The sequence below is a fragment of the Taudactylus pleione genome, unplaced genomic scaffold, assembly GCF_031769625.1.
Source record: "Taudactylus pleione unplaced genomic scaffold, aTauple2 ptg000687l, whole genome shotgun sequence".
Classification (NCBI taxonomy): domain Eukaryota; kingdom Metazoa; phylum Chordata; class Amphibia; order Anura; family Myobatrachidae; genus Taudactylus; species Taudactylus pleione.
The window spans coordinates 1,377,413-1,395,132 of record NW_028285089.1 but is presented as its reverse complement, the minus strand read 5'-3'; the positions used below and the strand labels follow the sequence as shown (position 1 = coordinate 1,395,132).

At 40.2% G+C, this 17,720-nt stretch overlaps 1 protein-coding gene across 1 annotated transcript; it reads left to right on the top strand.

The window, feature by feature from the left end:
• The first annotated feature begins 83 nt into the window (after positions 1–83).
• On the top strand, positions 84–17,720 carry DERL2 (derlin 2). The gene is made up of 7 exons (XM_088456140.1): positions 84–310; positions 2,555–2,620; positions 9,009–9,082; positions 9,900–9,993; positions 10,970–11,165; positions 13,495–13,585; positions 15,713–17,720. Exons 1-7 carry the CDS (start codon positions 218–220, stop codon positions 15,816–15,818), a joined length of 720 nt encoding a protein of 239 aa, XP_088312266.1. The 5' UTR covers positions 84–217; the 3' UTR covers positions 15,819–17,720.

The window sequence follows — 17,720 nt, the reverse complement described above, 5'->3', positions numbered from 1 at the left end:
ATGCCAGGCAGACGTGACATAGGACACGTGGTAGGTGGGAGCGACAGCGCGGATGACCAATAAAAAGGCAGAGGTGAGCGCAGTCTGATGCTCATTGGCCAGGCGGTGTACTGGTATTTGAATGTGGCCGTGTGATCGATGTGAGACTTCTGGCTGAGGAGGCAGAGACTAGTCACTCGGATGAGATGAGAGCGGGCGAGAAGTGGGAGGCAGCAAGATGGCGTACCAGACCTTCCGGCAGGAGTACATGCAGATCCCCCCGGTGACCCGCTCCTACACCACGGCCTGCGTGCTCACCACCGCTGTAGTGGTAAGGGCTAATCTCCGCCCAGCTCCTGGCACACCTGTGCCTGCTGTGACCACTCCGAGCTGTCACCGGTCTGAGGGTCAGTCCCGGCAGTGTTGGCTTATTAGTGTTACCCAGTAATTATCGCTCCAGGCAGCCAGTCACAGTGCTCCGTCACCCCTTGCCTCTGCATGCACCATGAGCTCTCTGTAATACCAATACCCAGAGCCGGTGCTCCCCTGGCCATAGGGACACGTCAGTATAGAAGGATACTGTACTCAGCGTCCCTCATACACCCTCTGTACTACATAATGAGGCTAGTCCTCTGTAGTAATGAGGAGGCTGCTTTGCCATCTTATCATTAGTTGCTTAAGGTTTTTATGCATGTTCCTGGGGAATCTATGTGACACGTCCTTGCTGACTTTGTTACTGTAAGTCCTGGAACTTTATAATTCTGCATATTTCTGCTACTAGTGATTATGTCTGCTCAATGAGAACATTTCTTAAAATCTTATTAAAAAACTATTGTTAAGTCTCAATTTCTACAGTACAGTTCTATATATCTTTTTTTTTTTTTGTCACCTATATAGCCTTTAGTGTCTAGTTTGTACAATATCGATTAGTATAATGCTAGATACACACTGTGCAATAATCGGACTCATCAGCTAATTCTCAGCTGGTTGGTCCGATTATTACAAAGCTATTCTTAACAAACCCGTCACATCGGCTTCCGATATCAGGAGTGCTGTACGACGTTTGTCGGTCCTGATGAGCTAATGCTGTGTGGCAAATGCAGTGTGTACAAACCGCGTCAGAAAACCTGCATGTAATAACATCATAACAGTGATATTTAGGGAAATGTATCGTGTGTGTGTGTGTGTATACAAGAAATGGGATCTAAGTTTCAGCTGTCAGAAAAAAAAAAATGTGAATCTTTCCTTTTATCTTTCAGGTGCTTAAGTTAGAAGCTTTCTTGGAATAAATAATGAAAGTTGTAGCAAACAAGTTTTCCAATTAGTTGGACTCTACCCCTAGTGTTGATTTCTAAAGGTGCGCACACACTGGACAATTTTAGGCACGATTTGCGTAGAAACGACGCATCAAAATGATACATTGTTTAAAAATGTACAAATTGTGCAGCTTCCAGGAACGAAAAACGATCTGATGCGCGGTCCCTGCGGGTAGTTTGTCGTATCTTCAGATCTTGCCTACAGCAGGTAAGATCTGGCAATCTCCTTAACGATGCACTGGAAATCATTAAGGACGCACAATAGGTTGTTGGTCGCATCGCACAGATCAGCAAGATATTGTCTGTCCATTAGTGCCGGTGAGTTGCCCGGGGAGTTCAAGGGAAATCGTTCACATCGCATCTTTTGTGAGTCGTCCAGTGTGTGGGCACCTTAAGACTCGGTATAAATGTGTAATTTGGACTTAAAAGTTTTTTTATAAAATATTCCCTATATGAATTATTTCTATACACCCTCTTTATAATAGAGGATATCTAGCTCTTGCCTGTACTGGAGACATATCCGTCTTTGAGTAGGGCTTGCAGGCTAATGTCTGCACCTAGCCCCAATAGGATGGATTCAGAGTTGAACGCAAACCTAATGGTTTGGGTTCAACTCTGAAGTTAAAAAATCTGCACATGCAAAGGGTCTGTACTGCACATGTGCAGATCTCCTTCTGCGAGCTAGCTCCAGTGCCCAGACGCTGCAGCCTGATGTACAGGATGCAGTAATTTGGGGACGGAGCAGGGACAGCGTCCCAGAAAATGTAGGGGTGATGGCCCAGTTTTCTGGGAACGCTGAAGCGAGTGGGTGCGTCCTTTTACGCAGCTTCACTGGCTTCAGCTGCATGAAACAACCAACCATCCTGAGTAATGGATGGTCACACAGAGTGACTCTGCTACAGTGCAATAGAATACAACTCTGAATCAGTGGCAATGTTATCATATTTAAACAAAGATAGATGGTTTGTTATAATTTTAGTAAGTTTGATTATGTGGAACACTTTCACCTGTAAAAGCATTGGATTAAAGATTAAGCAGTAAATACATTAATTTAAAAGTGTTTTCCTGCATGATGTGGCATCCTCATTCATACATTTTTAGGAAAGCCAGTGATCTAAATGCAGCCATTACATCTTTCATTATGTTTTGGGTTTTGAACAGAAGAGAAGCAGGCTATAGCCCATTCCATGCTTTTATGTGCAGTATATTTTGTTTGCTAAATTGTACTAAATCTATTTGCTTTTTTGTTTCTCTTTCAGCAATTAGAACTCATAACACCATTTCAGCTATACTTTAACCCAGAGTTGATATTTAGACATTATCAGGTAAATATTATTTTAGTTTAGTTATTTAAGCTTAATGTTTTGATTACCAGGTGTGCAAGAAAACTTGGCTCCATAATCTTGTACAGATTCTTGTCACATGAAGTAGTGCTATTTATGTATCCTGTTTTCATAGTTTCACTTCTATTTAAATGAAAACATTTGCTTGTACAGGAAATTACTCTGTATATAATTATATGCATTGACTGACTAGAGATAGTTGTCATGGGTTAGAACACACACACACACACACACCTTCAAAAAGTCATTTGTTTGGGCGCCCATAACAGTACTTTACATGGGTAAACCCAGTGCATATGGGTGCAACAAAACCGATAACTAATGGCTGATTGGTTAGCTCTGTCGGTGTACCCAAACATCTCCCCCTTAGTGTATGCATATGTATGTATGTGGACAAAAATGGCAACAGTTATGGAAAATTCACGTTTCATTATTAATAAAGAGTTGGGTTGTCTTTCATACAGTTTATGGAATATACTCTTATCATTTCTGAATAGTATCTAGTGGAATGTTGTATCACTTCATGTATAACATCTACATGTTACCTGATGATGGAGGAGGGAATCTGCTTCTTACTATACTCTGTAATACTGCCACAGTGGCCAATGGTCTTTAAGTCTGGCAATTGTGCTGCCCATGGAAGATGCGAAAATTAATTTTCATAATCCTGAAACCAAGACTGAATACTCCAGCCTGTGTGTATGGGGGACAATGTCATCTTGAAAAGTAGCATCATTGTTGGGGAAACAACATTTGGACCATGAGATGCACCTGGCTGAAAAATATCCATTTATTCACTGGCAGTTATTTGCCCCATGACAGTAATTATAGAACCAACTGAATATTTGGATATTGCTCGCCAAACCGTACAAAGCCACCTCCGTGTTTCACAGTTGATACTAGGCATTCGGGATATACTGTACTGTAGGCTTTCTTGGGCATTCTCCACACGTAAACCTGGATTGATAAAGGAAGACTCCTCTGAAAAGACATTGTTTTCGAGCGTCAGATATTCAAGTATTCTGATTCTAACTATTTTTATCACCTTTCAGCATTGTCATTAATCAGATGTTTGACATTTGTAGCTCTACCTTGGGTGTTGGTTTGTGAAGCTCACGTTGAACTATTTTAGTGGAAACCAGGACTTCAAGATGAATATTGAGTTCTGCAAATTTGCTGCAAGAGGTTTTTTTTTTTTTTTTTTATATACACAACTCTCAAAAATCCCTTGAATATTTGAGTTATCCCTATGTACAGTACTTTCTCGAAAAACTCTTAGAACAATCTGTAATGGATTAACGCCCGACTACTCGGCATAAACAATACAAAAGCATAATCGATCAACACAACAACAAATGTCCTTGTGGTATAGCCAACACAAACCGTTTGAAATCCTATATTGTGTAGTGCACAGGTCCTCAAACTCTGGGCCTGATTCTGACCCACTCGCGAGCGCTGTACGCTCGCAAGTGGGTCGATGGTGCCGAAGTGCGCATGCGCACGACGGAGGGAGCTCCGTCATGCGCGAGACCCGGCGAGCGACGGGGATTCCGTCGCACGGGGTCTCGCACCAAAGGGGGCGTGCTGTCGATGGTGAGTGACAGCACACCCCCTTTGGTGGGCGTGCCGGGGGCGTGGCTGCCAGACGGAGGCGTTACCATGGGAACGCCTACCGTCTGGTTCCGGCCCCACTGACATCAGTAGTGATGTCAGTGGGAGTGATTTTGGCTCTGATAGAGCCAAAATCACTCCAGGGCTTGCGGCAGAGAGTGCCTACCGCAGGGTCTCGTCACAAGCCCGATGGTCGCGATGGTCTTGACCATCATCATGGACGCTCGCTATAGCTGTGGGTGGTAACCCACAGCTATGCGAGCATCCAAGAGGCTGCTCCATTTTTAGATAGGAGGGCACTGATTCAGAGCGAGCGCTCTGGTCAGAGCGTCCGGTTCTGAATCAGGCCCTCTGTCCTCAGGCCCCCAAACAGTGCATGTTTTTCAGGTCTCCTCCCAGAATCACAAGTGAAATAATTAGCTCCACCTGTGGAACTTTTAAAATGTCAGTGAGTAATGAATACACCTGTGCACCTGCTTGGTGATCTGGAAAACGTGAACCTGTGTGGGGTCCTGAGGATCGAGTTTGAGAACCACTGGTCTAGTGCTTCCATTTTTTTATTTTTTTTATTTTTACCCCTTTTGTGTGTAGTATGTATATAGATAACTAGTGTTCACTCTAGGTGGACCTAGTAAGGGGATCTCCCAAAAAGGAGCATGGCCACGAGAAAAGGGTGGGTCTTTAAGATGCGCCCTGTTTTCATTCTTGGGGGAAGGGGGGGGGGGGGGGTCGTAATTTGCCCAGCACTTACGGACATGCTTGGCTGCCCCCAAGCTCTTCTGTCTGTGTGAATAGATGCGGGCGGTGACTGCTTCCCCGCTATTTTGTAGCTACCTGTGGGACACTGAGGCCCGCGGGTGGGGGAGGTACCTGCTATGTTTTAGTGGGGTGCTGCCAAAAGGGCAGGGAGCATTCTGCCCTTTTGAAATCAGGCGGGGTGCGGCACCCCGCTAAAACAACTGGTGGAAACGTTAATATATATCAGAAAAATGTAGTCCTTAGTTTGCACAGATATATTCATCATTCTGACTCCTCTGCAGCAGGTTGCCAAGTTATGAGGGAGTTGCTTCTGTAACTAAGCAGTGGTTTAGTGATGGCTTTGTAGGTTTTCTGTACACAAATCTACCGTGTATTAGTAGAATCATGCATTCAGTCAGGGAATTGAATGTTCCTGTCATGATCTCGGGCTGACTCTCAGATACAGCAATCTGGATTAGCTGATCGTGATGATGGCGCACCTCGGTCACTTACCAAAATGCACAATTCTTCTGCCACCGTGCAAGCTTTCCTTCAGGAGTCTTGCGATCTCTGAACAAATTATTAATAAATCACCTTCAGTTGCCCACAGGTATGTAGCATGGGCCTCACGGGCTCGCAAGTACAAAAAGAATCACGGAGAAGTGTGCTAGTTTAAATGTGTTTAATCCAGAAAATATTTTGAAGACTTGGTTACAAAAATATTAATAAAATGAAAGGTTATATATGCAAATAATTCCAGTAAAAAAACAGGGAGAAATCGGAGAATATGATTTTACCAATACATCTCTGCTTGCAGGAGCTCGCTAAGTTAGTTTTGGGTGCATCTCAACCACAGAAGGCTGCTCCCTGGAAATGGACATTGAATGCTGGATGGCATTTCTTTTTTTAGATATCTAATTCTTTGTTCCTAGTTAAACAGGTTCTCTCTATCAGGTCAGCAGGGTTTGAGATCAATACAGGGCCCCTGTCCCTGCTATGAAGATGGGTGACCACATAACTCCCACCTTCCAGGTCAAAGTAAACAGTTCTTATCTCAGCTTCTACAGACCAATGCAGAGGCATACAGGACCCTTTAGCAGTGAAGTAGTGAACCTTGCTTTAAAAAGAGGTCTGGTTCTGGGTTTACAATCAAGGGTTCCAATGGTCATAAAAGGAAGGGGGATAGTTCTCCACACATGACCTCACACCGTGAGGGATGGTCATTATTTTCGTTATCTGAAAGCCATCCACTGAATTACAGCTCACAATTGATTGATGTTTTGCTAATCCCAGTCCTACCTGACATGCACCCAAAATAGCAATTTACACACGATGTTTATACAGAATATAAAATGATAGAACATCATACAGAATAGACTTTGAAATGTTATGCATTTTGAGAACATATTTTGGGAGGGCCTATTTGCTAAAGTTGCATTAACTTAAATGATTCCACACACTTATTTTTTGACCTGTATGAGGGTCAGTCAGAACACTCCTAAATGTGTAGAGAAAGCTTCTGCTGTCTGTGGCGATGTGAGGGTCATTACCTCCACGAGTCTTATCTGAAAGTGTGTGTGTGTATGTATGTATGTATGTGTATATATATATATATATATATATATATATATATATTTCTCATGGGATAGATGCACAGTATTGTGGAGCGAAGACCTCTGGAGAGATGTTGACCCATGCCATCTGGGTAGCTTCCCAAAGCTCCCTGACACTTGTAGGTGCAGGATCTTTGGTGTGAATGGATCTCTCAGGCGTACGTGGTGGCCACACCATTCGTCAGAACTCTCAAGAATGCTCCTCGAAACCTTTCTGGATAATTTGGGACCAATGACACTGCATTATCCTGCTCTGAAATTCCATCATTGTGGGGGTACATGGAGTCTGTGAAGGGCTGCAAATGGTCAATAAGCAATGCAACATGGCGGTTACTGGTCATTGATGTGTTCAGATGGACCTAACCAATGCTACATGAACACACCCGACACCATTATGGAACCATCACCAGCCTGCATGATGCCTTGTTGACATTTGGGATCTTTGGCCTCATTGGGTCTGCATCACACCCAAACCCTATCAGCCTCGAAACAACTGGAACAGTGACTCATCCGACCACACTGCATGTTGCCAGTCCTCCAAGGTCCAATTAGTGATGTCACAAACACAGGTGAGGCGCTGTGTCCGTCTGGGGGATCTTCTGCTCCCATATCCCATGGAAGCTAAAGAAGATTGCACTGAACTGCTGGATATGTCTGGTACCTCCTGCATTGATTGTGGATGTGATTTGAGCCACTGTCGCTTTACTGTTACTTCGCCCAATTCTGGCTTATCGCTGCTAGTCCTGACCATTAAGCAAGCACCTGTGGTTGGTCACTGCGCTGTCATCTGCGGGTGGTGATGCCTTCCATGAGGTACATGCGTGACACCATATTGAGGAATGTTGAGCGTCTGCACAACTTTGGAAATGGAATGTCCAATCCGTCTATCATGCCCTGTTCCAGCTCTGATAATTCATGCTGCCTTGCTGTGAGCAGCCTAGCCAGTGTTCAAACTGACTCAAGATGTCTGATTACAACCGATGCCGGTCTGGGCATTACTAAGATGTCGCATTACGGTGAAAATATATATATATTTTTTTTTTACCAGCAGGATGGCACTCCAATAGTAGAAGGTAAATGGCCAAGGCAAGGTGTGCAGCTTAAGAAATAGACATAAATATGTTGAAGAAAGTGGCACTCGTCCGGACTTTGTAACAAATGAACAAAAGTCTGCCCTCTATAGGATTAAAGGGCAGACACTGTTAACCATTTGTTAACAAAGTCTGGATGAATGCCGCTTTCTTTACTATAACTGTCTCTCTAGAATTACTTCAAAGTGTGTATATTTGAAACATTTTGTTGGGGAAAGATGTACTTTTCTATACACAGCTGACTGGCTTTTAGTATTTCTACTGTATGATTCACCTCAAACATTATTTCTTAGACCTATTTTGCAGGACATGAAGATGCCTGACAACAGTAGCTTTTGTACACTGCACAACAAATGTGAATGATTTACATTTCATTTACTTTTGTCAAAGTATGGGAACTTTTGCAAATATTTGTTAATGGGGTTTTCTTTACTTGCTGTTTTTTGTAAAACTTGGTGTCCATAGAGGCCTTTTTTTTTGGGGGGGGGGGGTCCTTTTCACACAAGGATAGTTTACAGTAACCCCATTGTGTTCAAGCAGTAGATTAGGTTAGTTGCGTTGTATGCAATGGCACTCCTATGGAATGTGGTGTAGCCTGAGTGAAACCTGGTTGTACCCAAAAAGATCCTATACAAGATGCATAAGACAAAAATAGTTTGGAAACCATCAAGGTGCTTAAAATCTCCAAGATGTGAAAAATGAAGTACACAACTTTCCTTCACATGCACAGGGTGACTGGTAAAATAGATCCAGTGGTCCTCAATAATTCAACACATTGAAAGAATAAACAATAGTGTAATAATATATGAATATGCCCAATGGGGACCAACAAGGGAATTCTGTATTGACGACATTAGCTATGGTTTTCAGGGAATAATTCCTTATAGGTGGTATCCTTAAATGGTAAGACTTCAGCATGCAGTGTATACACAATCTTTCTTAGATGTGGAGGCTTTGGTGGATTGTGGTGTACAATCGAATCCCTCTGATGGAAGAATGCTGGAGTCTTCAACTCTTAAGCTATAAACCAAACAAACTCTAGAAGGCAGTGGTGTATAACAAGCAAAGAAGTTCTGGATTCTTCTTTACTTAATGTGTCAGGATACCAGCACCTTTTATTTCTGCAATGATGAGGGGCAGGGATCCAAACTTAACAACTCTTCCTCAGGGTGGTTTAGTGCCTTTTATATGCTAACAAACTAGATCCATGTGTTCCATCTCAGAGTAGATTAGGTTGTTTTATATCTTTATTATATGTTAATGTGGAACGGAAATAACATTGTGTATAAATGTTTGTTGTTTTTTTTTTTCCTGCAGGTATGGCGACTAATAACAAACTTCTTATTTTTTGGACCAGTTGGCTTTAATTTTTTATTTAATATGATTTTTCTGTATCCTTTAAGATCTTTAGCAGCTAAATGGCATGCTTGTTAATGAATGTACTAGTAGATCCTATACATTACCAGAAGTGTTCAGGTTTCATTTTACTTAATTAGAAATATTCAAATACATTGCTTGTATGCTTTGATCCTCATGTTCAAAAAATCTTAAATGTCTGAGATGTATTGCGGTTTTTTGTATTTTTTTTTTTTTTTGGCACATTTTACATAAGTAATTACACAAGTGAATGATACCTTCTGCTATGTTGCATAATATGCTTATCAAACTACAAAAATGATCCTAGCCAAAATGGAAATACAAAACTATTTATTTGTAAGCGTTACAGAAGGGCCAATAAGTATGTTGCAGTTAATGCCAGTCCCTTTGGTGTCACCTAGAACCCTTCTGGCAGTGTTAGGAGTAAAATGGGGCCATACACCATGACTGTTGATAAAAGTCCCTTTTAGTTAATAATAATCTTGCAGCGCATGTGATAAAAGCCTTAGAACAACAACTGAGAGAGGCATGCATTGAGAAAGACTTCATTCGTTAAATGGAGAAGAAATACAGAAAAGCTCCCAGCCCATTTGCAGGTAAAGGTGGAGTCACAAATCAGTGGTTTGAAACTTCCTACAAAAGGTGCTGACGCACTAGACTAATTTGCCTCTTAAAATTGCTCTACATTGACATGGTATTAAAGAAGCCTGAATAGCCAAGAACTTCTTCTTTAATGCATCATTTGAATTGTTAGATGTTTAATATATTTAAAATGTATGCTCCGTAAATTCCTGTAGAGAAACCTTTTCTTTGACTAGGCATTTACTACAGATACAGATACTGCCGGATGCTTGAAGAAGGATCTTTCCGTGGTCGCACAGCAGATTTTGTATTTATGTTCCTTTTTGGTGGGCTTTTAATGGCTGTATCCTTCTTCCAATAAGTAAACTGGTTTTATAAAAGGAAGATAAAGGCAGAATATTCTTAATCACTTTTTCATATGGTAGACTCAGTAGGTCAATACAGCTAAAACTTGTGCAAACATCATAAAGTTCTTTACCTTCATACATCTTTATAACACTGGCATCAAATAACTGAAGGTGCATGCTTGCAGTGCTCAAAGTAAGGGAAATGGTGTCATTGCCATCTGAAACAGAAATAATCAAAATTGGGCATCTAATAATGTGGTTTTTAAGGTGTTAAGTGTTCCCAAAAATAACATTTTGGGCTAGGGTTCTTCTGTGATCTTAGCTGTGAAACAGATGGCCCTCATGCAGGCATGAATAGTTGCTACAATATTGCTGTTTTCATCAATCTCTTGGTAGCATGGCCATAATTATTTGAAGGCTTTTGAGTTCCAAAAAGAAAACATTTTATTTTTTTTAATAGTTTTAATTTGTACTTCCAAACAAGTATGGTGAGCTGCACTTCAATATTAGTAGCAGAGTGGTGGCCAGTGCATCTTAGAAATAAGACAGAAAAAAAAATAACTAACAAATTGCATCTTATCTATTTATATCAATGGATGCAGATGTTACCTGGCTCCTTTTTGTTTTCTGCTTGTTCCTAGATTCCCAGGCTCTTGAATCAAACACTTGATTTGATCAAATAATAGATATAGGAATTTTGGATTTTTTTTTTTTTTAATGCATTCAATATTAAAATTAAAAGGAAAGGTTGTTCATGAGTGAGCCATGTATTTAAAGCCAACTTCTGGGTTAATTGTGCGTTACCTGGGTAACAACGGCCAACCAAACGGTTTACTAGCACAAAAGGATGCTAGTGAAACAATTGGTATCGAGGCCATAGTATGAACTGAGGTGGTGGGGTTGGAAACTTGTTTGAAAGCAATGTGTTCTGCACTTCCAGAATTGAGTTTGACATTCCTTAATTATCTTTAGATCTTTGGGCTGTTTGTTAATTTAGTGTTCCTAGGCCAAGCTTTTACAATAATGCTTGTGTATGTGTGGAGCAGAAGAAATCCTTATGTTCGGATGAACTTTTTTGGACTTCTAAATTTCCAGGCTCCCTTCCTTCCATGGGTCCTCATGGGCTTTTCACTGTTGCTGGGGAACTCCATCATTGTGGACCTCTTGGGTAAGAAGTGCATGTGATGACCACTCAGGGCTCATACACTCAGGGACCTCTAAGCCGCACTTGGCTGCATTCATTAAACTATTTCAACTGCTGCAATTGCATAATCTCTATGGTAAATGTGCTGTTTTATTATATTTGGTAAATAGTGCAAACATTCCACAATCGCCCATTCCACCTACAAAGTGCAGCAGGCAACTTTTTTTTTTTTAATGTATTACTCCTCTCCATTTTAAGCTGTCACAATCTGTTACAGGTTGAGTCTCCCATATCCAAATATTCCGAAATAGGAATAATTTTGGCATGACTGAGATAATGAAACCTTTGATTTTTGAAGGTTCAATGTACACAAACTTTGTCTAAGGCACAAATGATTAAAAATATTGTATAAAATTACCTTCGGGCTGTGTGTATAAGGGGTATATGAAACATAAATCAATTTCATATCTGTACACAAACTTTGCTTGAGCCACAAAATTATTGAAAATATTCTATAAAATGACCTGCAGGCTGTGTGTATAAGGTGTATATAATACATATATGCATTCTGTGTGTATATTTGGGTCCCATTCCCAACATCTTTCATTATGATATGCAAATATTCCAAAATACGGAATATTCCATTATTCAAAATACCCCTGGTCCCAAGCATTTTGGATATGGGAGACTCAACCTGTAGTTTAGTTATAAATTGGATTATGTAAAGCCCATTTAAACCACATCTTACGGACCTTTGGTTATTTTACTAAAGTTATACTAAAAAAAACATTTGTAGCAGAGTGGTAACTTTTTTTTTTTTTTTCCCTAAGAACATAAAATAAGTGTTACTTTTATTTAAAAACAAACAAAAAAAAAACCAATTAGGGCTAAATTCAATTAACTCACCTCTGCAAATGAGGGAGGGTGAATTACCATTACAACAGCCTGTTGTACTGCTTTTATACCTAAATCCTGGGTCTGACCCGGAGGTTTTGAACAGGGTTCCTAACTGGATCAGACCTGGAATTTAGCTGGCGCCGACCCAGGATATTCCCGAGTCTGTGCCGTTCAAACCTGAGCCGAGTGCAGAGGCAGGCATGCAGCACGATCCAGGTCATTGTGACACGGATCACGCCGTTTACGCTGCAGGATTATTCCCGTGTAAAACCCTCCAAGTTGCCTGGGTTAGATTGCCGGGTCACTTCACTCGGGAATCCAACCCAGTCCCCTTTTACACCAAGGAGCTACCTGGGTTAACCCTGCAATTACCGGGTTTGGTTCTGATATAAAAGGGGTGTAAATATCTGCATCGAAACTCGTCCGAACTCGCCCCAGATACGTGGCTTTTTGTTCACAGCATGGGCTGTGAACAAAAATCCATGAATCTGGTGGGTGCTATAGGCGAGGCATATAGCTGCACTTGCATTCACCCATGAGTAAATTAAGGATAATTGGATTGAGCCCTTAATCTCCTATGATTTGGCAATGCACTCACCTCCTGTCTCTGGTTCATTAATTGTTATATGTTTAGATCGATCTATCTATCTAAAGTTTTAGAAACCTGAAACTCCTGTCAGGTGTAATATGCCATAGGTAGCAATAAAATATATTTTATATAATGCTTGGGATAAATACATGATATTTTACTTTTAGATTATTTTCTGTTTCCAAAAACAAGTTTTCAACTAAACCAATAGCTCATGAGAGTTAGACTTTTCCAATGACTGATACATAATAAATAGGTTTAAATGTAAATTGGTGTCATGAGTGGCTTTGGGACGGTTTGTGTTTTTATGTATTGATATTTTTTTTTTTTTTCACCATGAGGAATATAAGGGACCTGTAATCTATTGTGGGTATCTCTTCATACCTAAACAAGAGCTATGTAAAAAAGACATAAGATCTAGGGGGAGATGTACTAAGCCTTGAAAAGTGATGATGACGTACCAACCAATGAGCTTCTAACTGCCATTTTTCAAATACAGCCTATAAAGCGACAGTTAGGAGCTGATTGGTCTCCAATTTATCTCTTTTGAAGGCATAGTTCTGTAATCTAAAATGATACCCCTAGGATCACTTACCTTTTAAGCTCCATTAAAAATTGTGCTATTATGGTCCCTACATGTTTGTTTGATAACCATGTGGTAGCAGGGGTAGTCAGGTATCATTTCATTTTTACATTCTCAAATATTCAGTCCTGTGCTTCAAATCAGAGTAAGACTCAATACACACTCATGAACTAGATTGTTCTTTTCTGCAGACCTGATCTAGGTTTATGATTTTGAGTGTCTGTGTATATTTATCAGGTACATGTTTCTCTTTATCCTATTCTGCTATCTATGGCTTTGTTTAGGTATTGCAGTTGGGCACATTTATTTCTTTCTAGAGGATGTGTTCCCTAACCAACCTGGAGGTGGAAGGATTCTTAAGACTCCATATATTTTGTAAGTAAATTTGGTTTCATTTCCACTACTTGTCTTTGCCCCATATGTACCTCGCCCCTTCCTTTTTTTTTTCCCTTCCCCCTTACATTTAACTATTTTGCTGTTGAGGTATTACATTATAAGTTACAGCTCCGAGAGGTAAGGCAACACCCATTTATATCCGAACAGCGAGAGCTGTGGATTCCAGCTGCCTTCATGTTTGTTCTCCAGCAATCAATTATTATCAAGAGACAGCACTCACAGTGGTGGCTGCATTCTGGTTACTGGCCTGCAGTGGTATTTTAGTGCACCACACATTTTCTGACAATAATATGAGTGCTGCAGTTGAGAACTGCTTGGATCGCTCATGTTATTTCTACTTTATTTATTAACAGTTTCTTATATAGCGCAGCATATTCCGTTGCGCTTTACAATTGGAAACATTGATAGAACAAAACAGGGTAATAACAGACAGACATAGAGGTAAGAGGGCCCTGCTTACTTTGAGAAATGTCGCATTGTTGAAAATCTTTAAGGTTCCAAATGTTAATGTTTTCACCATATACAGGAGCAATACATTTTTGTCTAGACTCCTGTCCTCATACGATTAATGGAATTAATGCTTTGCACATTATCATAATTTCAAACTAATATGCAATTTTCCAACAAAATTGCTTCGGCTGTATTGCTCAAAGCAGGAAATCCCAACGCCAGTCCTCAAGTACTACCAACAGGTTATGTTTTGTGTATTTCTTTAATCATTCAGAGGTGAGTTAAGGCGGGTGTCCACTTGCCGACAATGAAGGACTTCACAATGTTGTTGTTCATTATACTGCAATGCCCACACTGAACTATATGTCGTTCAGTGCAGGAACCCACCCTCATCACCCGAACATGCTCAACCTGATGATATCGTCAGGTTGACTGTCATGTTCAACGATGAGCGATGCTGACAACGACCAGCAGGAGTGCGCATAGCTGGTAGTTGCCAGCATATCCACTGCACTATTTATTGAACAATTATGTTATCGTTCAGTTGTCCATTTATATCAGAATGTGGGTACCCGGCTTTAACCTATTTTGGGTCAGTAATTATCCTACCTGCTTCCACAGAAAGAAATCCTCATGACATGTTAGGAAAATGTGAGGGCTATGTTTGAGAACCACTGGTTTAAAGTGGTTTATATTTTATTGGACTTTCAGTTCCCCTCTGAACCCAACAATTGTTTGGCACCTTTTGTAATGAGTGGTGTGCCAGATATATCTGCAGATGGTCGTCCATATATACTGAACAACCATAATGTTCCAGGTAGCTGCGGATCGGCCCTCCAACCTGCAGCTGCTGTTGCATGTGTCTGCCTTATGTCTGCCTTATGTCTGCAGATAAATCTATCAGCAAGTGTGTATCTGTCCATCGGCTGTGTAGCACAGCCAATGCGATATGTCTGTGAATGACGTCGTTCAGACATATCGCTGGTAGTCACTGGCCGATGGGCACCAGATCAATTGTCCGGCCAATATGTATCAGTGTGTACTCAGCTTAACATTGCAACTTTGTGCAATGATGGTCCTCTATCCCCCTCCTCCTTTCTTTCAGAGTGAGAGGCTACTAAAACCATAAATCACTAGCCTGCAGTTTGATTGATATAAAAGTGCAGCAAGAACTATTTCCTGAAAGTATTGTTAATGACAAACTCATATATATTGGTGGAAATAGTGCATAGAAAAATGAAATGTATACAACTTCCAAGGTTGTATACTGCGGTTTTTTTTAAATGGAGAAGCATTATGCTCCAATTCATGGTTATGCATATAGTATACATACATTCTCCCCTGCCCATATGTTTTATAGTGTAAGATGAGGATAAACCGTCTTGTTGTATTGCAAACTGCCTATAAATTAATTCAAGTAGAGTGTGTTGGAACTGTGGCCTTTCTACTCCAGTTTGCTATAGCTGAAAAATGATGAAAACTTCTGTGACTTGGGTAGCACCAACCACAGGATCATAGGCTGATTAAGCAGAGTATTTAGTTTTAAAGAAAGAAAACGTAAAAATAAAAACTCTTCATTCATTGTTATGCATAAATCAATACATTAAGTACAAAATATCAAATAGTGCATGTCTCTAAACAGAATTTAATTTACAGGAAAGCAATATTTGATACTCCAGATGATGACCCAAATTACAACCCGCTGCCAGAAGATCGTCCTGGAGGTTTTGCTTGGGGAGAAGGGCAACGACTTGGCGGTTAATGAAAAAGATGTCCATGGAAATACAGCAACTGGCAGCTGAACTTTATTTTATGACTTCCGGAATGCACATTGGCCCTGTTGCAGAGTTAACTTTTTACAGTTCTCCAGAACAGGAAGCACTTTATAATGCATTGATTTGACCTGAGGAAATCTTTTTATTTTCCCACCAGTGCCTCGGTTGAGGTTTTGTTTGCATTGGTACTTGAAGCTCTTGGTCCCAAGGACACACAAACTGGACATCGGGAAACCAACACTTACCAAGTGGACTGTGCAGACTTGTTTATTGCTTAATAGTTGATGGTTTTTTTTCCTTTTGATATGCAGAAGATTCATATGAAATGTATTGCTATTTGCAAACACAGACATTATGTGAAGTGTTGATATGTCTGTGCCAAGTGAACTATTCACAAATAATGCACAAATAGAATGGAGTAACTCAACCAACCATTCCTCTGCTGTGTAACTTAACATGCAATGTTGTTGTTTTTTTTTTACACACACACAAATAGCAACATAAACTATCCACTGTTTTAGCAGTGGCATATAAAATCTGCAATGGTTTCTGATTTTTATAGGTTCTACTATAACTAACTGATTTTATCATCAGAAATGTCACAATTTCTATCTTATTATTGGATTTAAATAAGATAATGGAGCTGTGGTGGCATCCTAATAACCATATAGGGGAACATGTATGAGCAGTTTTTAATAAATGCAATAAATCCATAGTGTCCAAAACCATATTTCTAGAAATGTGCAACGCAGAACATATCTGATGATCCATCATCCACAATAAACTGTTTTTCATTTGTAATGCATCACATCTAGGATTCAGCTGACTAGTTCAGGGTTTTTGTTTCTTTTTCAGGTTTGCTTACCCTGTGACTTTAGTATTGTTTGTAGGAGCTTAAGATCTGCTTTGATCGTATACCCTGCTTTTGTAATAGAAAATCTCTTTATTTATATGGGGGAGGGAGGGGGTTGCCAAAGTTGTGAGTTGAGGCCTACCTATTGCTTAAAATAACGTTGGAGGTCAACCAAGATGTTTTGTCCTAATAATGCAGGATGTTCATAATATCAATTAAACCATAATAAATATTTAGGTTTGCATTTCAACTAAAAAGTGTAAATGCTTAAATAGAAAGTTAGTAAAAATGATAGCCCTGATACAAATACAGTAAGTACAAATGTATTAAAACAGAAAAGTGAATATGCCACCAAACCAGTGCTGTGATCACAGGAAGGGGTGGGGAGAGGCGTCCCACCTGCAGTGTTGGATTATTGTGGGGGTCCCTTCCAATAAAATTGACAACCTGCCAATGTGCCCCACAGCTAGCCATGGCCACAGTGGTGATTTATTATTGCAGGTGACCATATATTACTCCACAGTCAAAGTCTTGGTTACATCTGATCTATCTAACACAACAATGTTTTTGTGGCATTATTGACCTTTTTAACATCAGTTTAGAAAGGGAAACCCATGTTTTTGCAATTGGAAAATGAGTGTGAAAAGCAGAACCAGAATTTTTGCACACAATGGAAAGGAGTTGGGTTGGGAGGTATGTGTACATTATAGGGATGGGTAGATTAATTTACAAAAACAAAGTAAAGATGCAGCACAGTTACCTTTTTGTAAAATGGAATTGGATGATCACCTGGCTATACAAATGATGTTGCTGCAGAGGGACCTGGCTTCCTGATCTTAGCAGTACCACACTTGCCACATCGGTTACTTGTGTTCAGGCACAGTTATAAGCTTTCAAGACTTAACTAACTGCACAAAACATGCCTTTTTCTGTATATAGAGAATTCATATTTATTTATAAATTACCATTTAAAATGCAACAAATCATGTTCTAATCAAATTTTGTGAACTTGCCGTGATTGCATTTGTAAGTAGCC